At 33.3% G+C, this 27,102-nt stretch overlaps 1 protein-coding gene and 1 long non-coding RNA gene across 3 annotated transcripts in view; one reads left to right on the top strand and one right to left on the bottom strand.

Annotated features, from left to right (window-relative positions):
• Positions 1–5,419, top strand: part of LOC101888630 (bumetanide-sensitive sodium-(potassium)-chloride cotransporter) — a 189,206-nt gene extending 183,787 nt beyond the window's left edge. For both annotated transcript variants that reach the window (XM_020034704.2, XM_059119650.1), the window contains 4 exons: positions 51–148; positions 224–453; positions 2,605–2,822; positions 5,068–5,419. In XM_020034704.2, the coding sequence (XP_019890263.2) occupies positions 51–148; positions 224–453; positions 2,605–2,822; positions 5,068–5,312 (791 nt within the window). In that variant the 3' untranslated portion in view covers positions 5,313–5,419. The remainder of the gene's footprint in view (positions 1–50; positions 149–223; positions 454–2,604; positions 2,823–5,067) is intronic.
• Positions 1–27,102, bottom strand: part of LOC131801238 (uncharacterized) — a 135,573-nt gene that overhangs the window by 7,287 nt on the left and 101,184 nt on the right. The gene's annotated exons all lie outside the window — the stretch shown is intronic.

A 27,102-nucleotide genomic window follows, 5' to 3' on the forward strand; every position in this document is an offset into this window, starting at 1 on the left:
AAAAAGTGTTTCCCCTTCTTTTTGTTTTTTGCTCCCCCTTCTCCATACAGCTTCCAGTACCAGTGATTTGTCATTTGTTGCTGGCACCCAAAGCAAAGAAGTCTCTGGCCTACCGGACCCTGCTGATCCCAAAACAGCTCCTCTGTTGGTAAGTCATTAACATTTCAATGAAGCGTAGAAGGAAGGTGTCAAGACAATTTATCGAATTTCTTTTATTTTCCAGACAAATTCGTTGCGTAAATCGAAAACAAAACATGATGACCCCGCTGCTCTCTACAAGGGTCCTGGTGGTGTTGAGCTTCCCAAAGAGGTATTGAATGAATTATCCCAATTCACCAGAAAACGTAGCCATGCTGTGATTGATGTCTGGTGGCTATACGATGATGGTGGCCTCACCCTGCTGCTGCCCTATATCATAAGTACACGTCGCACATGGCAATCGTGTAAATTGAGGTAAGAAAAGAGATTTTAAGATAAGGGATATTTAATATATCTCCTGTGGATAAAAGACTTAATACGGGTCTTTTAAATCTGATAATCTTAAGTTAGGTTTAGTTTATATTGGGCATTTGGGTGTAGGGCTTTAAAGCGGTTTAAATTTGCAGTGGGATAGAATATCTTAGCAAGAATAGAGGTCCTTCAAATTCGACGAAGATATTGGCATGCTGTTTGTTGTCTCTGTTATTAAATTACATTGCTTTAGAGAACACATTTTGGCTTTGAGAATACTTGTCCTTGAGATTGAGACTTATCCTTGAAATTAAGAATTATCTTTGATTTGAGATTTTTGGAGCATACTTATAGGCGCTTATACTCTCAGCCATATAGCTAGAGAGGGTATATATCATTTAATACGGCCAAAACGTGCCTCGGGAACAAAACGGGCTTAGACCCTAATTCTCTTTGGACCAAATCCGTTTCAGGACATTTGGAGTAGATCTAGCGATGTCCGTCTGTCTGTCTGATGCGCACGATAACCCTCGATAGGGGTATCCGATTTGGTCCAAACTTGGTATATCGTAATATTATTATCAAACTTAGATCGAGTTCGGAGATGGGCAATATCGGTCCACTCCTTCTGGTACCTCCCCCACAAAAGGTTGAAATTTTCAAAGAAAATATTTTATTGCACAGAGAGAGAAAGAATAATCCGATTTAGCTCCAACTTTACAAATCCTAATATTTGCATTAGTTCTAGGTCAGGTGTGAAAATGGACAATATCGGTCCACTCCATCAAGTAGCTCCCCCACAAAGTGTCAAAATTGGGAATAATTATAACTCTCATAAAATGTGATGTAAGAGTCCGATTGTCTTTAAATTACCCATATCTCAATTTCGTTATTAAACCAAGGTCTGGTGTGAAGATGGAATATATCGGTCCACTCCTTTTAGTAGCTACCCCTCAAAGGGTCAAAATTTGAAAGATCTATGAGGCTCAAAAGACGCGAAATTAACATCCGATTCCACTCAGACTTGGTACATTTCCATATTTCTATCAAGACTATAACTGTTTTAAAGATGGTAAAGATCGGACCATTCCTTCTGGTACCTCCCCCACAAAGGGTCAAAGTTTTGAATAACCAAAATGTTTATAAAATCCGAAATAAGCATCCGGTTCTCTTCATATTTCACACATCCCATTATTTCCACTAACACAAGATCCGCTGTGAAGATGTAATATATCGGTCCACTCCTTCTGGTAACTCCGCCCACAAAGGGTCAAAATTTTGAATATCCATGAAGCTCATAAAACGCGAAATTAACATCTGATCCCATACGATATCAATACTATAACTGTTTTAAAGATGGTAAAGATCGGACCATTCCTTCTGGTACCTCTCCCGCAAGGGGCCAAAGTTTTGAATAACCAAAATGATTATAAAATCCGAAAAAGGATCCGGTCCCTTCAAATTTCACACATGCCATTATCTTTACAAACACAATATCTGCTGGTACTTCCCCCACAAAGGGTTCAAAATTCATCAGAGAGTTTGATGATCAAATTTTAAACATCCAAACATTTTTGCAAACGCATAATTCAAGGAGTTACAAACGGAATGATAAAGCTAATATACTCTCCATAGAATGGTGGAGGTTATAATAATGCATTAAATAAATGTGTATAGTACCTGTATAGCATAAATTAACTTGCAATTTAAAAAACGCCTAAACGTATGCTTTAAAATTTGAACACAGAATTTGAAAACGGGAGCTTACATATGACACTGACATCATGTGTAAACTAGCCTTAACGTATCATTATCTTCTCGATTGAATAATATTTAAAGTTATTTAAATATGGCATACCTTTAGAGGCCTCCTGTAAAGAGAAGACTTTTTTGCAGGTCTTTTACCGACAAAGATCCTTAAAAAAACCATATGACCGCAGAACAATCAGTTTACAAACAGCCTTTTAACAATCCTTCTTTACACAGACAAATCTATTGAATTCCAGCCAAAAACCCAGCATTCACCGCTTTAAGGCTTCAACATTTCATTTTGTAATTCCCATGAAAATTTGATTTTGGGATTTCCCTTTTGTGTTTTTCTAATTTTATCCCCTTTTTTAATTTTTAATTTTTTTCGTTTTTTCTCTTTTGCAGAGTTTATGCTTTGGCCAACAAAAAAGCCGAACTGGAATTTGAACAACGTTCGATGGCTAGTTTATTGTCGAAATTCCGTATCGATTATTCAGATTTGCAATTGATTCCCGACATAACCAAGAAACCACAGGAATCATCGACGCAGTTCTTTAACGATTTAATTAAGGACTTTGTTGTGGCTGAAAAGGATACAAATGTACAGCTGCAGGAGGATGAGGGTAAGTACAAAGCGAACACACACACAGAGGCACAAACACTCATTGGTGCTGTCCGACGAATAAAAATAAATAAATATTCCAGAAAATAAAATTAACGGAATATCGTTAGATTTCTCCACTTCAAGGGTGGAAAGGGAAACTTGAATGAAAAACCTCGTGAATGAAGAGTGGTATGGGAAAAATTCCTTTCAGTCTGGTTGAATAGAGATTTCCATAGGAAATACGCTAATCAGCTGGGGCAAAATACCAGATTCGGAACAGGAGATTTCCATAGGAAAGCTGCTCTATTCAGCCGGGCTGAATAGCAGATTTCCATAGGAAAGCTGCTCTATTCAGCCGGGCTGAATAGCAGATTTCCATAGGAAAGCTGCTCTATTCAGCCGGGCTGAATAGCAGATTTCCATAGGATAGCTGCTCTATTCAGCCGGGCTGAATAGCAGATTTCCATAGGATAGCTGCTCTATTCAGCCGGGCTGAATAGCAGATTTCCATAGGATAGCTGCTCTATTCAGCCGGGCTGAATAGCAGATTTCCATAGGATAGCTGCTCTATTCAGCCGGGCTGAATAGCAGATTTCCATAGGATAGCTGCTCTATTCAGCCGGGCTGAATAGCAGATTTCCATAGGATAGCTGCTCTATTCAGCCGGGCTGAATAGCAGATTTCCATAGGATAGCTGCTCTATTCAGCCGGGCTGAATAGCAGATTTCCATAGGATAGCTGCCATATTCAGACGGGCTGAATAGGAGATTTCCATAGGAAAGCTACCATATTCAGCCGGGCTGAATAGGAGATTTCCATAGGAAAGCTGCCATATTCAGCCGGGCTAAGTAGCAGATTTCCATAGGGAAGCTGCCATATTCAGCCGGGCTAAGTAGCAGATTTCCATAGGGAAGCCGCCATATTCAGCCGGGCTAAGTAGCAGATTTCCATAGGGAAGCTGCCATATTCAGCCGGGCTGAATAGCAGATTTCCATAGGGAAGCTGCTATATTCAGCCGGGCTGAATAGCAGATTTCCATAGGATAGCTGCTCTATTCAGGCCGGGCTGAATAGCAGATTTCCACAGGAAGGCTGCTATATTCAGCCGGGCTGAATAGGAGATTTCCATAGGAAAGCTGCTATATTCAGCCGGGCTGAATAGCAGATTTCCATAGGATAGCTGCTCCATTCAGCCGGGCTGAATAGCAGATTTCCATAGGATAGCTGCTCCATTCAGCCGGGCTGAATAGCAGATTTCCATAGGATAGCTGCTCCATTCAGCCGGGCTGAATAGCAGATTTCCATAGGATAGCTGCTCCATTCAGCCGGGCTGAATAGCAGATTTCCATAGGATAGCTGCTCTATTCAGCCGGGCTGAATAGCAGATTTCCATAGGATAGCTGCTCTATTCAGCCGGGCTGAATAGCAGATTTCCATAGGATAGCTGCTCTATTCAGCCGGGCTGAATAGCAGATTTCCATAGGATAGCTGCTCTATTCAGCCGGGCTGAATAGCAGATTTCCATAGGATAGCTGCTCTATTCAGCCGGGCTGAATAGCAGATTTCCATAGGATAGCTGCTCTATTCAGCCGGGCTGAATAGCAGATTTCCATAGGATAGCTGCTCTATTCAGCCGGGCTGAATAGCAGATTTCCATAGGAAAGCTGCCATATTCAGCCGGGCTGAATAGCAGATTTCCATAGTAAAGCTGCCATATTCAGCCGGGCTGAATAGCAGATTTCCATAGGATAGCTGCTCTATTCAGCCGGGCTGAATAGCAGATTTCTATAGGATAGCTGCTCTATTCAGGCCGGGCTGAATAGCAGATTTCCATAGGATAGCTGCTCTATTCAGGCCGGGCTGAATAGGAGATTTCCTTAGAAAAGCTGCTATATTCAGCCCGGCTGAATAGAGCAGCTATCCTATAGAAATCTGCTATTCAGCCAGCCAAGCTGCTCTATTCAGCCGGGCAGGGATGGAAGGGAGATTTCCATAGGAAAGCTGTTATTTTGCCAAGCTGAATAGGAGAGAATTTCCATAGGAAATCTCCTGACGAATTTCAAAGGAAATTTCCTAAGGAAATCTGTTATTCGACCTAGCTGCGTAACATGGTTTCCTGTCATTCAGTTGATGTAATGAAATAACGCGATTAAATTTATTTCTCCATAAATTTTGGGTTCCGCTTAATTTTTCCTTTTTATTATTGTAAGCTCTTTGACATTGGCTTTATTCATTTATGGTTTTTGTTGTTTATTGTCATTGTAGTTGCCATTACCGAGGACGACATGATGGCCGTGCAGGACAAAACAAATCGCTATTTACGTTTACGTGAATATTTACGAGAGCAATCAACGAAATCCGATTTGGTTGTAATGACATTGCCCATGCCAAGGAAGAATATTGTGACGGCTCCATTGTATATGGCCTGGTTGGAAAGTTTAAGTCGTGACATGCCACCGTTCCTGTTTGTGCGTGGCAACCAGACCAGTGTATTGACCTTCTATTCATAGAGAAAAGACGCCGACGACCGGCAACCAATAGAACCGACAAATCTAGGAAATCTAGGAAACAGAAATCCAATAAAGCGCAAACCACAACAACAACAACAGCAGAAACAACAAATGGAAGCGGAAAAAGAATCAGAGAAAAATCGGAAAAACTATGTGAAACAATGTAATGATATTGTTGTGAATAACTATACCATACATATATATATATATATATATATATATATATATATATATATATACATAGACACATATGTATAAGCTTAAAGAGACATTTTTTTTTCTATAAAAAAAATATTTTTTTAAAAAAATATTATTTGTTAGTATTTAATTTTGATTTATATTTAAATGTTTATTTTGCTTAAAACTATGCCAACAAAAGGATAGGGAGTTGAAATGGCTGAGGTCACAAGCTACAATTTCAACTATCCATCCCTGGTATTACAACACACATGCCACTACACCTAGACTTAATACTTAACAACCCTCCCCCCACCCCACATAGCCAAAAGACACTATGTCCATACAATTATGTAAAACAAAAACTAATATTCAAAATATTTCTTTGCATGATTCACTTCCACACCCATACACCAATAAAAAAAAATAACAACAGCAAAAAAATTATAAAATAATTATAGGACACTTTGTAATTATTTTTTAAGTCAAAAGCAATTTAAATATTTCCCCCCTTTCTTTGATGGGCCAAATGATGTGTAATTTTCCTTTTTAAACATTTTTCAAAGAAAAGTCCGTTGTAATGAAAATTAATGGCTTGTGCATAAATTCCAAAATTAATTTTTTCTCAATTTCAAGTATTTGGGCCACAGCATTTTATCAAATTGAAAAAAGCTAAGCGCACTCCATTTATTTTACCATTTAGTGTTTTTTTCCGATTATTGTTATTTTTTGCTTTTATTCCTCTAATTCACTTAAAAACAAAATGCAATATTTGTAATCTAATTAGCCTGTAACATTGTAACTTTTAATTATCAAATGTTAACATTTTCAAAAAAACACCCACACGCGAACCGTAAATTTTTACCCATAGCCAGACAAAACCACTGTTTAATGTATTTTTAATGACAACATTATTTGTTCTACTAACTTAACTATATTAAAATTACGAATTTGTATTTATAACTGTATTGTCGATTAATAAATGTAAATGTAAATTCTCTTATTTTAGTTTATATATGTATGTTAATCAAGTAAAAAAATAAATAAAAAGAAAATAAATTACAAAACGAAAACTCACGGATATATAAACTTCAGTTTTTAGTGGTCTGAGATATCATTTGCTATAACCTTAAAAATTCAAATTATTTCGACATACATAGTATAAGAACAGGAATATTTGATTCAGTACCTTTATACGATTATTACATATTACATAGGAATAGTGATAACACCATCTGATCTATTAGATATTGTGACGTTGTATACAAATATAACGTTGTATACTCATCCAATTGAATTAATATGAATTAACACACAACAATATTGCGTATTTTCATCAGAAACCCTTCCCTTCAAAATCGAAAAGTATTCTTTACCCATAGTTTTCAAACATTGCTTACTGGGAGGAAAAATTAAAAAAAAAAAAACAAGGAAAAAAGTATTGGTCGGTTTTGCCGACAGATGTATACCCTCAGCCAATGTTCGATTATTTAAAAATATTTAGACTTCTGTTATGAATTTGACCCTCTTGACCCTCTATGGAGTGGGTTTTGAAATAATGGGTCAATATTGTCCATTTCATATCGGACCTAAATAAATATGATATAAATATCATTATGAATATATAAGAAAATCGAACATTTATATCTTAAATTCCATATTCATCTTAGGATTCTGGTTGAGAGACATATATTTAGATATAGCAAGTTGTAAAGAATCGCTGAGTTGTTTCGCAATTTATAAAAAAAAATATTGAAAATTGTGTCTCTTTGTGGGTGAGGTACCAGGAAGGGGTTCGCAGATATATAGCATCTTCACAACAGATCTTGTGTTAGCAAAAATGTTTGTATGTGTGTAATTTGCAGAGAGTTGGATTCTTATTTCGCCTTCTTTGAGCGTTTTGTTTTTCAAAATTTTGAATTCTATGTGGAGCAGGAAGCAAAACAAATGGTCCGATATCTACCATCTTTATAACAGATCTCGTGTTGATGGAAATATTTTAGATGTGCCATGTCTGGAATGGAATAGGATGTTGATTTCGCTTTTTATGAACTTCATGGATATTCAAAATTGTGAGCGTTTGTGAGGGAGGTACCAGAAGGAGCGGACTGATATTGTACATTTTCGCACCAGATCTAGCACTAACGCAAATATCAGGATGTGCAAAGTAGGAGTAAAATCGGAGTATCGTTTTTCTTTCTGTGAAAAAATGTGTATTTTTTAAAAATTTCGACCATATGTGAGGGAGGTACCAGAAGGAGTGGACCGATATATTCCATATTAACACCAGACCTTGGGTATATATAAATATAGTATATATAAATATAAATGTTACATCACATTTTATGAGAGTTGTAATTATTTAAAATGTTGACCATTTGTGTGGGAGGTACCAGAAGGAGTGTACCGATATTATTCATTTTCGTACCAGGCCTAGCACTGACGTAAATATTAGGATTTGCAAAGCTGGAGCAAAATCAGATAATCGTTTCTCATTCTGAGCAAAAAAAAAACGTATTTTTTTTAATTTCGACCTTTTGTGGGGGAGGCACCTGAAGGAGTGGAACCATATTGTCCGTTTTCGCACCAGACCTAACGCAAATATTAGGATTTGCAAAGTTAGAGCAAAATCGGATTATTTTTTCACTTTCTGTGCAAAAAATATTTTTTTTTTTTTTGTTGAAAATTTCGACCTTTGATGGGGGAGTTACCAGAAGGAGTGGACCGATATTGCCCATCTCCGAACTCGATTTAAGTTTGACAAAAATATTACGATGTACGAAGTTTGGACCAAATCGGATACTTCCTTCGAGAGTTATCGTGCGCACCAGTCAGCCAGACGGACGGACATTGCTGGTCGACTCCAAATGTCCAGAAAAGGATTTGGTCCGTTATTTCAATGAGGCAGGTTTTAGCCGTATCGAATGTCTGAGGGTATAAAAATGTGAAAAAGAATGAAAAAGTTCTCCCCTCTTCCGCCTTTTTTGAAATTTTCAGGATTAAGATTCCTTGGAATTCGTGCATTTTTGGCCATATTGCAGACCAAAATACGAGAAATATTTTGATCGAAAAGTTCGGCCTCATGCGAGTAAATAAAGGGACCTTCCTTAACGTGATCATATTCAAAGTACTCTACAAATTATTTTGTCATAAATTTTACTATAAACGGCAGGAATCTATTCCATCAAAAAGACAAGTCTTATTTTTTTATGAGTTTATGCATAAATCTCCAACTAAGCCTAATTTAAGACGGATGACGTCAAGAGCAAATTTCATTATCAGTCACCAAAGTGGCATCAATATCTCATTATAATTATTTTGTTTTTATTTGGGGGGGAGTGCTAATGGAAAATTATTTTAGATCAAATTTCACTTTTACTTTTGAGGATCTCCATAGAATCACTTTCTGAGTTGATTTATGCATGTCAGTCCGTCTGACCGTCCGTCCGTCTGTCCATGTATTCTTGTGAACAAAATGCAGGTCGCATTTATTATCCGATTGAGATGAAATTTTCCAAACAACATTTGTTTGGAACAAGGACGAACCCTAGTAAAAAATTAGATATAGCTCCCATATATATCTTCGTTCGATTTGCCTTTTATTGTGCACCAAACGTGTAATATCGCCTGAATAGTGTGGAATTTTGCACATACAACCAAATTAGGCCTGGAAATAAGTATGCCCAATTTGATCGAAATCGGTTCAGATATAGCTATAGCTCCCATATATAATGCTCATCCGATTTGTTATTTTTATCCTCCGCAGCCGTAATATGCACTCTGTAGCAACAATATTTGGGGAAATATATCAAGTGCAGCTCAGAAACACCTTTGCCAAATTTTGTCGAGATCGGTTCAGATTTGGATATAGCTCTCATATATAACTTCGTCCGATTTACCTTTTATTGTACACCAAAATTCTAATATTTGTCCAAATGGTATGGAATTTGGCACATCCGACCGAATTGAGTCTAGAAGAAAGTATGCCAAATTTGGTGAAGATCGGTTCAGATATAGCTATAGCTCCCATATATACTGTTCATCCGATTTGTTACCCACAGCCGTAATATGCACTCCGTAACAACGATATTCAGGGAAATACATCAAATACAGCTCAGAAATATCTTTGCTAAATTTTATCAAGATCGGTTCCAATTTGGATATAGCTCCCATATATATCTTTATCTGATTTCAAATTAATTTTGCACCAAATGGGCAATGCAAGTTCGAATTCAAAAGATACAAATGCTTCGGCATATTTAGACCTTTGAACTTTAAATTATAAAAATAAACTCAAGTTTGTTTTTTTAATCGACCTTTTCCAATGTAATTTCAATAAATAAAGCTCAAAGAAATATTTATTTATTGAAAATAAAAATAAACTTAACTTAAACATAAAAACTTTTGATTGTTATGTGGGCTCTACTAAATTAGCAAAGTGGGGTAGGGTATCATAAAGTCGGCCCCGCCCGACTTTGGGACTTTTTTTTACTGGTTTTAAAATCTAATTTCTTTGCCAATTTTCTTATTATTATAATAATATCCAATATGGATTGTCGAAAAATTCAAGTGGATTTGATAGCACTCGTTTGTCGATCAATTAGCTTTAGTTCTTAAGCCAAGCCATTATTTGGTCTTTTTGTATTTTTTGTCTCTTGCAAAAACTCAAATCTAAAATGTGTTTTTAATATTTATGAAATCTTGGCATTTAGGAAAGATTTAGCTATATATGGAATATATTCAAACAAAATAAACTTTGAATTGCTATTTGTAATAATGCCGAAGATACCACACACCTCAAATGTAAGAATTCCAAAGAACCTTAATCCGAAAATTTCGAAAAATGTGGAAGAGAGGAAAAATGTAGGTTACTTTGCGATTTAAACTTTGAAAACGCTGATCCCTCTCTTTTTCTAATATATAGTGTTTTCAGTATTATTTTATTATTATTATTATTATTATTATTATTATTGTTATTATTATTATTATTATTATTATTATTATTATTATTATTATTATTATTATTATTATTATTATTATTATTATTATTATTATTATTATTATTATTATTATTATTATTATTATTATTATTATTATTATTATTATTATTATTATTATTATTATTATATTATTATTGTTGTTATTATTATTATTATCATTATTATTATTATTATTACTATTATTATTATTATTATTATTATTATTATTATTATTATTATTATTATTATTATTATTATTATTATTATTATTATTATTATTATTATTATTATTATTATTATTGTTGTTGTTATTATTATTATTATTATTATTATTGTTGTTGTTGTTATTATTATTATTATTATTATTATTATTATTATTATTATTATTATTATTATTATTATTGTTGTTATTATTATTATTATCATTATTATTATTATTATTACTATTATTATTATTATTATTATTATTATTATTATTATTATTATTATTATTATTATTATTATTATCATTATTATTGTTGTTATTATTGTTTATATCATTAAAATGTTATTTTTTATTTCATTTCATCATGAGATTTTGTGCCCCATATATATTCCAAATGTCAAGTCATTCATGTCAGTTAAAGCGCAGTTAACCATACATTTCGGTAATTGCTTCAAATATTCTTCCAGAAAACCAAAATCTATTGAAAAGAGCAAATGAACTTTCAATCCACACACAAAAATCGTCAAACGAAAGTGAAACTGTATCGGGAAATGAATTGCCAGTTTGGCCAGGGAGGAGTTTTGCTCCCTGGCCAAACTGGCAATTCATTTCCCGATACAGTTTCACTTTCGTTTAACGATGAGATGAGAAAGTGAATTGAAGAGTTTTTAAATTTTTAAAGGAAAATTAAAGCAACATTAAAATTATGTTTAAATAAAATATTTTAAGAAGTTGTATTTGCAAAAGCCCAGTTGCTGTTTTTCTTTTTCTCTTTTTTCGAAATACAAGATTTCTAATTAAAAGTATTTACAACGTTAAAATGCATATTCATAACGTAATAAAATAGTTCCATTTTGAGTATTGGAATTAACCAAGAAATAAACTATTGGATATTTGTGTGGGATTTTAATATTATCTTGATTTGTGAATATTTGCCTACGATTTTGCTAACATCCTAATTTATAATACCATGGCTTATTTATGTTGGTATGTGTTTGGCATTAAAATCCTTTGAATCCAAGTACAGACATATAATGTTAGGCATCATATGCGTTTAAATCGTTGTCTTCTCTCATATGTTTAAGGAAGTATAATATTCATGGGATTAAAGCGAATTATTTTGACAGCTTGTTTATCAAGAAACGTTTCCATTTAAATTGTCAAAATGTAGATGTTCTGCTAATTTACCGACTGCATTAAATTGCGTATTTTCATTTCAATTTCTCGCACTGCCATTAAAAGTGATATTAATACATATAAAAATAAATAAATATTTCATATGGCGAAAAAATTCAACAAAATCCATTTGTGCCTAAAGATATTATTTACCATGCCATCGGTGTTTACAGTTAATACTGAAAAGCGATGTGACAAATTGCCACATCGAATTGAATATTAAATATTAATAAATAATTTTAATTGGATTATTGGCAGCGATTTCAAATTGTGATTTTCTTGGGAAATTATAATATTGTAATTATGATTCAAAAACACTGGGCAACATTCATTATATTATTGCGGCAATGGAGACATATATACGTATATTGAGTAATTTTTTAGACTTTTTCAATGATGAATTGAGAAAATTGGGTTAGTACTTCTAAAATAAGATATCTCTCCGTCGCACAGTGGGGCTGAGATCCTCAAAGACGGAGATTAATTCTCTCGCTTTGAAATTTTACTCAGACATTTATATCACCACTACATGTTCGGTATTATAAATGGCTCATATCGGTCCAGGTTTCGGTATGGCCCCCATACAGCGTTACTTCCAGATTTTCGGTATTTTGAATGTTTTGACCACAATTAAAAGCCAAATCATGTGTTACTTGACATTTCGAGTGGTGAGTAGATATAATATCTACTTCCTAAACAATTTTAAGATGCATCGACTTTTTATTATAGGCTCTATGTTACCGTACCTCCTCATTTTTAAGTTTTCGACCACAATTTTAAACCCAATCATGAGTTCCTAGACATTTTGATTCAAAATTGGAAGAATCTCTGACTGCTAAATTTTGTGAAGATAGGTGAACTATTATTTACGAACCATATATAAGGCACTCTTCATTTTTAGATATGTTGATCTGTTCACTTTTATGTATAGGCCATATACAGGGTGAGATGAAAAAACTTCAACCAAGTTCAGACTGCTGTCATTTCCAAGCCACTCGACAGCTGTTAAAATTCTTCCAGTGACAGCTCATTATATTGTTAACAAGCGTACAAAAGCATTTTGGAGAGAATTTTCCAGAAAAAAAATTATTCGTGATGGAATTCAAGCGTGATAGTGTGAAACCCGCGTCGCAGTGGCCGAAAAATGGTCCGTGAGCTGAACATATCGCAATATTCTATTCGGCAAATATTGAAAAATGAGCACGGGGTAAAGCCATTGAAATTCAATTTACACCGCAACAGAAAGAAAATAGACTCAAAAGAGCTAAAGAGTTGCTTTGCTTGGCCGAAAGTGGTGAACTGCCGAATTTGGTTTTCTCCGTCTACGATGAGAAAACATTCATTGTTCAGCAGTTTGTAAACAAACAAAATTATCGGTCAGCTGAAAATGTGCACCTTCGGCTGGCCACCAGAACTCAAGTGCCGGCCAAGGTGATGATTTGGGCGCCATAACATAGTCGCCCTCCGATCGTATTAATCGACCGTGGCATCAGAATAAATGCCGAATATTAATGCGAAAATATTCTGGAGGGTGTATTAAAGCCTTGGGCACGCAAACATTTTGGCCGCAGACGTTGGACATTCCAAGAGGACTCAGTACCATTGCACCAATCCGTTGGACTATTGTGTCTCGAATATTTTGGAAAGCAAGTTTGGCATTAAAAAATACCGTAGAGCAACATTCGGCCAGCGTGTGAGGGTTTCATTGGCCGTTTGAAGACCATAATTCGTGTCAAATGTGACCAATTCGAACAAATCTAAACTTATCTTAAAATTTGATGCTATTTCCGAAATTTTTTGCTTTCATTCAATAAAATTAAAAAAAAAAACAGTAAAAGTTATGGCGTTTGACTTTGTTGCAGTTTTTTTTTAATTTGCAAATTTTGGGTTGTAAATTGGTAAAATTTCGCCAAAATTTTTTAACCGGCCATTAGACCCATATAATGTTTATTGTTGAGAATCCACTAGCATAGGTGTCCTTGACGACATATTTTCAAAGTTTTTCAATTTAAAAAATTAAAAATTCATGATTATTGAATGATTGATCTGTATTTCTAAATTAAAAATATTTTTGGAAAAAATATTTATAAAAAATTAACGCTAGAATCTAGGAGCTTGAAAATATTCTTAAAAAATCCACGTTTAAGGAAAAGTGGTTTCTGAAACAATTTTCTTAAAACAATCCACTACTGAGATGCACGTTTAAGAAAAAAATCTTAAACAATCCATGCTTGAGGCTTAGATGATACTTGGACAAATAATCGAACAATAGTCCATGCTTGAAGCTCAGATGGGTCTTAAAAAACATTGAAACAAAGACAGGCTTTTGAAAATTTTTACCAAAAAAAAAAAAAAAAAAAAAAAACTAAAGTTCGGAGTTCAAATGGATCTTTAACATACCAAAGGTCCGGTGTAAAGATGGAATATATCGATCCACTCCTTCTGGTACCTCCCCCACAAAAGGTCGAAATTTTGAATATCCATAAAGTTCATAAAACGGGAAATTAACATCCGATTCCATTGAGACTTGGCAAATCTCAATATATTTATCAACACAAGATCTGTTATAAAGATGGTAGAGATCGGACCATTTCTTCTGCCATATTCTAAAATTATGTATCCATATTTATGGTATCATATATATATATATCAATAACCAGTCAAACAGTAAATCTTTCAATTTTTATGTTGCTTTGTGTCATTGGATCTAAAAACACACACACACACATCTGCACAAATGTGGAATGAACAGCACACATTGTGTGTGTTTATTATTTTAATTATTTATGAAATTTCAATAATATTTTTAAATATGAGATTTTAAGCTTTATTAATATTGAAATATCTATGCTAGAAAATAATTCATATCGGCAAAGATGTTGGATACAATTACTGAGGCTACATTTCATGTTACATACATTGTTATCCTTAAGGACGACTAAGCGTATTAGGTGAGTTGGGAAAATATAAATTGTGTAACTAATGGGAACACCAAATCTCCATAATGAGGGCTGGAATGTATAAATTTCGAAGCATACATTTGGGAGTTATTTTCTCCAGTAGCGTAATATATAATCCTATTATATTAAAGATAAGACAAAGGGTGGATTTTACCATTGATTAAATCATATATACACTAGACAAGTAAAAAGGGCTTCTAAGTTCGGTCGGGCCGAAGTTTTTATACCCTCCACCACTATGCTCATCAAAGTAAAATTAAATAATGGAAATATTGGAATATCTTAAGCTAGAATATCTTTCAGTTTAAAAAAAAAAAAAAAATAACCCAAATAGCGAAACTGATCTTATCATGTAACTTGGTTGGTTATTGTGGCAAAAACCTTCAAAATACCGAAAGGGAGGATATATTTGCAAGGAGAGAACAGACCTTCCGAAAACCCCAGTTGACAAGTTTCAGCCAATTTGGTTGAAAATTGTGGCAGAAACCTACCCTAAGCCATAAATGGACAATATCGGTCAACTCCATCAAGTACCTCCCCCAAAGGGCCAACATTTTGAATAATTACAACTATTGTAAAATGTGATATAAGTGTCTGATTATCTTTAATTTCCACAAATCCCAATACTTCTAATAACCCAAGGTCTGGGTTTAAGATGGAATGCATCGGTCCACTCCTTCTGGTACCTCCACCACAAAAGGTCGAAATTTTCAAAAAATTGTTCTGCACTGATAGAGAAATGATGAATCCGATCTTGCTTTAACTTTAAAAGTTCTAATATCTGCGTCAGTGCTAGGTCAGGTGTGAAAATTGACAATATCGGTCCACTCCATCAAGTACATCCTCCACAAAGGGTCAAAATTTTGAATAATTACAACTCTTATAAAATGTAATGTAAGAGTCCGATTGTATTCAAATTTCACACATCCCGATATTTTTATAAACCCAAGATCTAGTGTTAAGATGGAATATATCGCTCCACTCACTCTGGTACCTCCCCCTCAAAAGGTCGAAATTTTTAATATCCATGAAGCTCATAAAACGCGAAATTACCACCCAATTCCACTTAGACTTAGCACATCTCAATATTTCTATCAGCACAAGACCTGCTATAAAAATGGTAGCGATCGAACCATTGCTTCTGGTACCTCCCCCACAAAGGGTGAACGTTTTGAAAAAGCAAATTGATTCTTAAATCCGAAATAAGCATCTGGTTCTCTTCAAATTTCACAAATTCCATTATTTCTAATAATACAATATCTGCTGTGAAGATGGGATATATCTGTCCACTCCTTCTTGTACCTCCCCACAAAGCGTCAAAATTTTGAATATCCATGAAGATCATAAAACGCGAAATTAACATCAGATTTCATTCAGACTGCGTACATCTCAATATTTCATTCAATACAAGATCTGTTATAAAGATGGCAGAGATCGAACCATTTCTTCTAGTACCTCCCCCACAAAGGATTCAAAGTATTGAAAAGCAAAAAAATAAGCATCCAACATTCTTCAAATTTCGCACATATAAAATTTTTTGCTAACACTAGATGTGTTGTGAAGATGATATACATCTGCGATCCCCTTCTGGTACCTCCCCCACAAAGGGTCTGAATTTCAGTACCTTTATACACCATATTTTTTTAAATTTTATTGAATGAAAGCAAAAAATATCGGAAATAGCATCATATTTTAGAATAAGTTTAGATTTGTTCGAATTGGTCACCTTTGGCACGAATTATGGCCTTCAAACGGCCAATGAAACCGACGTCACACGCTACCCGAATGTTGCTCTGCGGTATTTTGGCCCATTCTCGCCGAAGCGCTTGCTTGAGGTGATCGACACTTTGCTATTTTTTAGTGCCAACCTTGCGTTCCAAAATACTCCGGACACAATAGTCCAACGGATTGTTATACGGAGATTTTGGTGGCCATTGTGCGTTGGAAATGAAGCAAGGAACCTCATTTTGTAACCATTCTTGAGTGGCGCGTGCAGAGTGCAATGGTGCTGAGTCCTGTTGGAATGTCCAAGGTCTGCGGCCAAACTTTTTGCGTGCCCGAGGCTTTTATACACTCTTCAGAATATTTTCGCGATAATATTTGGCATTTATTCTGACACCACGTTGGATTAATACAAGCGGAGAGAGACCATCGGCTCACACCATCACCATGGCCGGCACTTAAGTTCTGCTGGCCAACCAAAGGTGCGCCTAAATTTATACTATATAAATGCAAAAAAGTAAATATTCATATGACTCTTACGTCAGGTGGAAACTTGCCTTAAAGAGCTAACCTTCATTCGTGACTGCTAAAAGCATTTCGGTTCTATTGAAAAATTGATATTTGAAAGCCCCTATTGCAATTGTATTCCCAATAACTAAAATGATAGGTGCAGTGCTATGTCCCCCAAATATAAACCAATTCTGGCTTGATTTTTTTTATTTATTTATTTATTTATTTATTTATTTTTTTTTTTTTTGAAAGTAAATTTTTGGGACATAGAGCACACACAACACTGAGGTCGTTTTACCAAGCACTAAAAATATATATGTTTCTTTAAAAAAGATAAAAAAATCCATTTCACTTGAAATCAGTGAAATATTTGTTGCCGATTACATTCAACATCCTGTTCTGCCGAATCCATACAGATTTCAATAGAATTCACAATCGACACAAACACACGCAAACACATTGTTTGGCATAAATAACCCACAAGTTTGTTTTCCTTTCCCTGGCGCTGACCTCCAAGTCACTGCTTGGCGCCAAACATTTCAAATGCCATGCGATAAAGTGGCCTAGAAATCAAACGACGACGCCATCACAAAAATGGTTCACTGGACGAATCGATAATCTGCAAATCTGTCCCTCACACTAGGCACAAACTAAAAAGAAAACAACACGCTGAGTATGGGTAAAGTCTGGCAACTGAATACGTTTTCCATTAGGCCATAAAAGTTGTTCGGGCGATAAGAAATTCAATTTCACTCGTTTTTTCTCGCTTGCTTGTTAAGGGGGTTTATCGGATACTAAAGCGATAGTGGTTGGCAATATTGTCAAATGAAAATTTGAAGAAGAATTCCACAAATTCATGAGATTCTAACAATGGTCCACTGCTAAAGGGCGTTTTGAAGCAAAGAGATAATGGTGGAAAGAAAAACATAGACAAATAGTTAGTGTCGCATGACCAGTGTTCGACATCCTTTGAAAAAAGTTGCTAAAATTCACTATAACTGAATTGATAGGTATTGAAAACATATTTCAAAAAATCCAAGAATGTTGAACTAGTATCACATGAAAAAAAAATCCTCTGTTTATTGTTTTAAAATTTATTTAAAAATATTTAAAAATTAAAAAATTCTCGATAATCAGACCAAATGTCTTTAAAAAATATATTTGAAAAATCCGCAATCAATTGCTCAACTCAATTTTCAATAGTTATACGGAAAATTGAGCACATTATGAAAGTAGAGCTAAAAATAGAAGACATGGGTATCGGCGTTTTGAAAGTTTACATCGCAAAGTATCCGAAATAGGAGGCAAGTTTCCCCCTTCTCATTAAACTTCTATGAAATTTTCAAACTAAGATTCCTTAGAAACCCTTCATTTTAGGAATATATTGTCTTCTGCAATTATTGCAGATAAAAGTACGAGGAATATTTTGGTAAAAAAATTAACGCTCAAACGAGGTAAAAAAGGGGTGATTTTCTGAAAATATGGCTTAAATCTCCCTCTAGACGTGAGAATAACAAAATTATTTGTCATAAATATTTTGGGAATATGCAACTATTTTTCGAACATAAAGAGTTAGAAATTTCGTTTCTTTGCCGATTTATAGTAGAATTTTATGGGGAATATTTTTTGTCTCTTACATCATCCTACTAAAATAATGCTTTTGGAGATTTTTGCACAAAATTCACACAAAGTACGGTTTTAACCTCAGAACATATTTTAAATATACATATAATTTCTGACGTTTATGATTTTATTTAAATAATTTTGTAGAATATTTTCAGTTGCTACGACCCCGATTTAAGGGAGTTTTTAGACATATTTAAAAAAAAAGATTAAAAAGCCCCTTTGCTGATTCGTTTGAGTTACATTTTTCGCAGAAAATATTCCTCTTTTTTTGCAATATTGCCGAAAACACTATCTTCATACGAAAATTTCGAAAAATGTATATATTTAGGTTATTTTAAACATCCGAAACATCAATACAAGTGTTTTTTTATAATTTGCTGGATTTCCCCTATAATTTAAAAAAAAAAAAAAAAAAAGAATTAAGTTACACAGTGTTATTAGACTAATAGTCCTTAAAAAAATATGCATTTAAAAAAATCCACGATTATTACAAACTAAAAATATTTTAAAAAAAGTCCATAAGTTCTTGAAAAAAATATTGCTAAATTATTTTTGACGGGCATTGAAATATTACATAAATGTCCTCAACATAAATCAACTTTTGAAGCTAAGATAGTTCTTGAAAGATGTTTAAGAAAATTCTAAGATTAAGAACAGATTGTAAGTAAAACATCCTGAAATAAATCCACCATTGAGAAAAGGGCCTTTGAAAAAAAATATTTTTTTTCAACTCATCGTTTTCCTAAAAACGCCTCATTAATCCTCCTAAGGTCCTTAAAACACATTCTTCAAAAATCCAAATTTGTAGCTGTGATGATCTATGAAAAACTATTCTTGAAGAGTCCATGTTTAAGCCGCGTTTGAAACTCAGATAGTTCTTGTAAAAATATTCTCAAAATTCTACGTTTAAGGCTCAAATTGCCCTTTAAAAAACTAAAAAAAAAAAATCCAAGTTTAAGGCACAGATTGTTGTCGAACAAATATTATATTAAACTCCATGTTTGAGTCTCCTTGAAGGGATATTCTTATAAATTCTAGTTAAATCAAGTTTGAGGCTAGATTTTCCTTGAAAATTGTTCTTAAATAAATCCAACACCTAAATGGTCTTTTGAAAAAAATTAGACCCACCATTTGGTGCTCAAATAGTCTTTGAAAAAATGTTCGGAAAATATCACATTTCAGTGCTCCTTAGGCCCAAGAAAAAGTATTTTTAAAAGTCCTCATTAATCCTCCCTCCTAAGGTCCTTGAAAAACATTCAAAACATGAGGCCTCAGGTAGTGCCCAAAAAATCTGTTTTAAATCCACGTTTGTGGCTCAGAATTTAATTGAAAAATATTGAGGGCCATTTAAAAAACTAAACAAAAAATCAATTTCAAGACTCTTTTTTGAAGTCCACATTTGGTGCTCTTTTAAGAAATATTTCAAATATCCTTCAAAAATATTCTTAAAAATTCTGAATTCGGTCTTTGAAATACATTCCTAAAAATTCACGTCATATGATCCATGAAAAATGTTAGAAAATAATCGAGTTTAAGGCCAGATAGTCCTTGAAAAATTGTTCTTAAATAAGTCCCCCAATTAGACCCTGATGGTCCTTGAAAAAATAATTTTTAAACATACAGTTTGGGGCTAATTACCCTTGAAAAAATATACTCAAAAATCCAAATTGCAGGCTTCATAGATCCGCAAAAAATATATCTAAAAATGCCCATTAATCCTACTAAGGTCCTTTAAAAATATTTTTAAAGATCAACCATTGGGACTTAGAAAGTCCTTGTAAAAATACTCTTAAAAAATCCAATTCAGAGACTCAGATAGTCCTTGAAGAGATATTCTACAAAATATCTTGAAAATAAAAAAAAACTTCGCTTGAGGCTATGTTTGTCCTTAAACAAATATTTTAAAAAATGTTTGAAGTTCAGATGATCTTTAGAAATATTTTTAAAAAAAAATCCAGACTTGAAAAAAAAAACTTAAAAATATGGTCCTTAGGAAAATATGTTAACATTTTTTTGAAATTAATATTCTAAAAACAGTCTACGTTTGAAGTTCTGAATGTCTTTGAAAAGCTATTCTTAAAAAATACCCAATTGAAGCTTTGCATGTCCTCGAAATATAATCTAAAAATCTATGTTTGGGGCTAAGCCGTTCCTTCAAAATATAAAAAAATCTGCGAATGAGGTTTAGATGGCCCTTTAAAAATACTCCTTAAAATCCACACTTGTGGTTTAGATGGTCCTTAAAATAAAAATTCCTTTAAATCCATGCTTGAGGCTCTAATCTTCCTTAAAAATATTCCCAAAAAATCCAAGTTAGGAGCTTTAATGGTTCTTGAAAAATATTTTAAAAAATCTACATTTGATATTCTACAAATCTACATACATATTCCTAAAAAAACTTCAAGGATCACATCGTCCTTGAAAAAAAAAATTAACGTTTGATAGGACTTAAAAACAATTCTTTAAAACTACGTTTTTGGTTTAAAAAATGTTTAGAAATCCACGATGCTTGATTTGTTTTGGCTTGGAAAATATTATTTGAAAAAATCGCGACAAGTGCTTCGAAAGTTTTTGAAAAATATTCGTAAAAAACGCACAAAAAATTTAAAAAGTCAAACAATTTTTATTTTCTTAAAAGACCAATAATTATAAATACGACGAAATATTTTTTAAAAATCCCCCAAAAAAGTTTTTTTTGAAAAATTTGAAGAAACTAATTTTCAAAAAATCCAGGACCGCACCAAAATTTTGGTAAACCTTAAAAAAAGCTTGGAATTCACAAAAAAAGAAAATAATAAATCCGCGACGGAATATTTTTTACAAATTCCCAAAAATTTAATTTATAAAATTAAAAAAATATATATTTTAAAAATTTAGTATAAATATTTTTTTTTGAAAATTTTTACAAAAATTTCAAAAAATCCATGGATACATTAAAATTTCGGTTATTCTTGAAAATGTTTTTTAAAAATACCCAAACATTTTTTTTAAAGATTAACAAGTTAAAAAGCAGTAAGTTCGGCCGGGCCGAACTTTTAATACCCTCCACCATTTGCAACGAATTTGGTAATTTTCAAAAAATAAAATCCTTAAAAAATTCTGTTAAAATTTTAAAAATACCGAATATAGCCGTTATATTGGGGTCTATACGACGTGGACATACATATGCATTGTTTGTCATAAGCCATTACCATATTCAAATTCGAAACTGGACCCGCACCGACAATTTTCTGTCACAGACTGTAGTTCCCATAACGAACTTCAAATACCAAATTTTAAACAATTCCGGTTAATAATGTCGCTAAAATCATCAAAATACCGAACATAGCGAGGTGCCGTTATATGGGGGCTATACGAAGACGTGGACTTGCACAGACAATTTTCAGTCTTAGGGTGTAATATCCATTTGGAACTTCAAATACCAGATTTGAAACAATTACCGTAAATAATGTCGCTAAAATCATCAAAATACCGAATATCGGGAGGTACCGTTATATGGGGGCTATATGAAAACGTGGACCTACATGGCCCATTTACGAACTTAACCTGCCTACTGGAAAAATAAACATGTGTGCAAAATTTTAGCCATCTATCTCAATTTATTCGAAAGATAGCGTGATTACAACAGACAGACAGACAGACGGACATCGCTAAATCGACTTAGAATTTTACTTTGATCAAGAATATATATACTTTGTTGGGTCTGACATGAGTATTATTCTAAAAGAATAAATGTTTTTTTAGGAATTTTTCGAAATATATTTTTAATTCTTGAAAAATAAAAAAAAAAGCTTGGAGCCATTGTCAAACATAAAAATACCCTTCGTCTGATTCGCCATCCTAAGATCAAGTTCCATTGCCAACAATTGTACTAATATATAGTGGATCAATTGTCTGTTTGGGTTACACCTACCAGGAATGCTCCTTTGTTTGCGCTGGGCTATAACAAGCCGCTATAGCCCAAGAGAATTTCAAATTACATCAATGTTTACTTATTTTTTCGGAATTATCTTTAAGGACCAGAACTAAATTACTTTTCCGTTTGGAATTATTTACAGACACACACACGCACACACTGACATTGTAGATAGTTGTGTAAATTAAACAACAACTACAAGAAGCTTAAAGGAGGTCTTGTAACAATGCTCTCTAAGGTTTTTTTTTTTCATTCGTTGGCAATGCGACGTAATAATAAAAGTTTTTCTCTTTACTCTGGCGGCTGTTACATAGTCCTGGAAAGGCCTACGACAATTTGTCGACTTGTTTAAAAAGTTAAAGTTTTGAAGGCAATTTTGCTTTTGAAACAGTTATTTAAATGAACTTCGTGAATTTGTCTCTCCGCTCAATGGATTATTTTGGCCGTTGTTCTGTGTTTTAGAAACTTTTGCCAGTTAAATCTAAGATAAGAGATTGAGCAAGTTCTTGGTAAATTAGTAGTTATGCAAACAGAGTTTGTGTGTCCCCAAGAAACAATTGAAATGGCAAACAATATTTGAGGAAGATAGCAAAAATAACGATTTCCACAAATGTTCCCAAGGCATGATTATTGTCAAATGGATGGGGTGAAGAGAGATATCTTAAATTATCCACAACCCAAGTAACCAACCATCGACAGGGTTTATCTTCTTTGTCTTAGGCAGAGGGACAATCTTAATTACCTTTAGCCTGAATCAGTGGGTCAACATCCTTTTTGTTGGCATCGAAGAGAAACGTAAACAAAACTAAAGGGGGAAATCTCTGACAACAAACTAATTTTACTTCCTGCAAAAGATTTGTTGTTTTTGTTAACTCTGATGGCACCTAATTAAGCAGTTCGGCCATGGGAAAAATGGGGGTATAGCAGGAATTGTTGAAGGATACATTAAATCGATAAATTTTAAGATTAAATTTATTTCCTTATTTGCGTTTATGGATATTTTATAATCTTTAGGGATTAGCATAAATTATGCCGGAACATTTAATTTAATTTTATAGCTTATAAACCTAAATAGGTTAAAAGTGACCATAATTCGGAAGGGAGTGGGATTTGCAAAACACCAAAAAATGTTTTGAAATTTGGCACATCTAGGTCGAAATATTTAAAAAAAATGCTAATGCGAGAATTCTGAAAAATTGAAAATTTTGGATCTAGGCCCAAGGCACAAGATGACAGTAAATATTGTTGGGATATAATTCGGAATTTTGTGTATGAAGTTTTATTAAACAAATTTAGAATGTTCGGTAAAATTCACTTTAAATCGTCATTTCCGGAATTAAAATGGTATAAAATGTTCTAAATGAAAGAAAAACAAAAACAAGAATTCTGGAATTTGGAAAAAAACAGCTGGAAACTATCATTTGGAAATTCGTACAGAAAGGTAGGAACACATATTTTTTTGCTTTGTTAGTTACAATTCTAATACACAGTTTTGTTTAACGAAGTTTAAGTGTTCTGGAGATTTTGAAAATCCTTAAAAATAATTTTTAAATTAAAATTTATAAAAAAAATGTAAAAAACCTACTCTGAGGTGGTCCTGAAAAAGAATTTAAAAAAAACCAAGTTTAATTTCCAGATAGCCACAGAAAAATATTTTTTAAAATTCTACTTTTTGAGGTTCATACAGCCCTTTGATTATACCCTACACCACATAGTGGTAAGGGTATTATGTCTTTGTGCATTTCTTTGTAACATGGAGAAGGAAGCGAGATAGACCCATAGTTGCTTTTGAGGATCTCCATAGAATCACTTTCTGAGTTGATTTATGCATGTCAGTCAGTCAGTCCGTCCGTCCGTCTGTCCATGTATTCTTGTGAACAAAATGCATGTCGCATTTATTATCCGATTGAGATGAAATTTTCCAAACAACATTTGTTTGGCCCAAGGACAAACCCTATTGAAATTGGAGACAATCGGTAAAAAATTAGATATAGCTCCCATATATATCTTCGTCCGATTTGCCTTTTATTGTTCACCAAACGTGTAATATCAGCCCGAATAGTATGGGACTTTGCATATACAAGCAAATTAGGCCTGGAAATAAGTATGCCCAATTTGATCGAAATCGGTTCAGATATAGCTATAGCTCCCATATATATTGCTCATCCGATTTGTTATTTTTGTCCTCCGCGGCCGTAATATGCACTCTGTAACAACAATATTTGGGGAAATATATCACATACAGGTCAGAAATACCTTTGCTAAATTTTATCGAGATCGGTTCGGATTTGGATATATCCTCCCATATATAACTTCGTCCGATTTACCTTTTATTGTACACCAAACGTCTAATATTTGCCCAAATGGGATGGGATTTGACACATGCGACCGAATTGAGTGTAGAAGCTAGTATGCTAAATTTGGTGAAGATCGGTTCAAATATAGCTATAGTTCCCATATATATTGCTCACCTGATTTGTTGTATTTGTTACCCACAGCCGTAATATGCATTACGTAAAAACGATATTCAGGGAAATATATCAAATACAGCTCAGAAATATCTTTGCAGAATTTTATCGAGATCGGTTCAGATTTAGGTATAGCTTCCATATACATCTTTATCTGATTTCAAATTAATTTTGCACCAAATGGGCAATACAAGTCCGAATTTAAAAGATACAAATGCAAATCGGCATATTTAGTCCTTTGAACTTTAAATTACAATTATAATCATAGCGTGTATGATTCAATTCTCCTATAAAATCTTTTAATTGTTATGTGGAGCTCTACAAAATTAGCAAAGTGGTGTAGGGTATCATAAAGTCGGCCCGTCCGACTTTAGGACTTTCTTTAATGTTTTTTTTTTTTTTTTTTGAAAACAGCCCTCGTATGAGTCTCATGAAGCTCAGAAAGTTCTTAAAAAATATGCTTAACAATTTTGCAATTACTTCTTGAAAATCTATTCTTAAAAATTCCGCATTTGGTTCTGAAAATATTTTCCTAAAAATTCCTCTTGAAAAATTATTCTGAAAACCCACGGACGGACGGACATCGCTAAATCGACTCCAAATGTCCTGAAATGGATTTGGTCCAAAGAGACCTGATATACACCCTCTATAGCCATATGACTGAGGGTATAAAAATATACAAAAATTTACTATTAGATGGTCTTGAAAAGAATTATCAAAAAACCAAGTTTGATTTGCAGATAGTCATAAAAAATAAAATATATATTCTTTAAAATTCCACATTGACTTTTTTTTAGGAAAACTCGCGTTTAAGGTTTTTTTTTGAAAAAAAAAAACCCACGTTTAAATTTCATATGATCCTTTGAATATTTTTGGACAAAAAACCCATGATTGAGTCTCATCTCATCCTTCAAAAACTCAAAAAATTCATGTTGAAGCTCAGACAGTTCTTAAAAAAAATAATGCTTATATGGTCCGTAAAAATTCCCCATTTGGTCTTTGAAAAATTATTCCTAAAAATTCCTTATTTGGTCCTTAAAAAAATTATTCAGAAAATATTCCTTATTTGGTCCTCAGAAAATATTAAAAAAAAAATAAAAAATCCACGTTTGAAGCTGAAAAACGTTTGGTCCTTGAAAAATATTTAAAAAATCCACATTTAAAGTTGAAATGGCCATGAAGAAAAATTTTTTAAAATCTCCCCTTTTTAAACCCCAGTGGAAGCTCAGATGGTCCTTAAAAATATCCAGTACATGGTTAAAAAAAAAAACAAAAACCAAAAAATAAATAAATAAAAAAAAAATGAAGCACATTAGGTCTTTAAAATATATTTTGAGAAAGATCCAGGTTTGAGACTCCGATGGTCTTGAAAAAAAAACTTTTTTTTTTAAAAAGTTCAAGTTTGAGACTCACATGATCCTTGAAAAAATATCCAATTCTAAGCCTTAGAAATTTAATTTTTGAAATTATATGGTATTAAAATGGTACAATGAACATTGTGTAATGTGTGTTGGAGCTAAAATTCCTTATCTTAAAATTTCGACTCAGATTACTATTGTTGGTAAATTCATGCTAAAAAGTACTAAATTTTGTACTGTCAAATGCTGAAACCTGCTACGTAGGTTTGTTTGGGAAATTTTAAATGTTGAGGTACAAAAAATAAAGTACAAGAAGTTCCTAATAGTAAGATACAGAGCTAGACTTCTGAAATTCAGCATTGCGGTCGCTTGTGGTTTGAAGGTATAGAAAACGGTAGTAAAATGATATCATTGTAAATGGGCAGTTTTGCAAATAAGGTACTTCTCCAATACCAGGTTTACGTTATATGAAATCTACGATTCTTGAAAATGTTGCCCATATGTGGAGAAGGAAAGGGGACAAATTTACCCAAGTTTTACATGACTTCAATTTGATCAAATTATCCTTTTATGGGACAAATATCATTAAAACCCTTTTAGTTGTTTCTGTTAATTTAAGTTCAAAATTAAATATTTAGATGTAATGGTTAATTTTTTCAAAATAAATGTCAGTCATAGTTTTTTTTTTTTCTT

The sequence above is a fragment of the Musca domestica genome, unplaced genomic scaffold, assembly GCF_030504385.1.
Source record: "Musca domestica strain aabys unplaced genomic scaffold, Musca_domestica.polishedcontigs.V.1.1 15, whole genome shotgun sequence".
In the NCBI taxonomy this organism is placed as follows: domain Eukaryota; kingdom Metazoa; phylum Arthropoda; class Insecta; order Diptera; family Muscidae; genus Musca; species Musca domestica.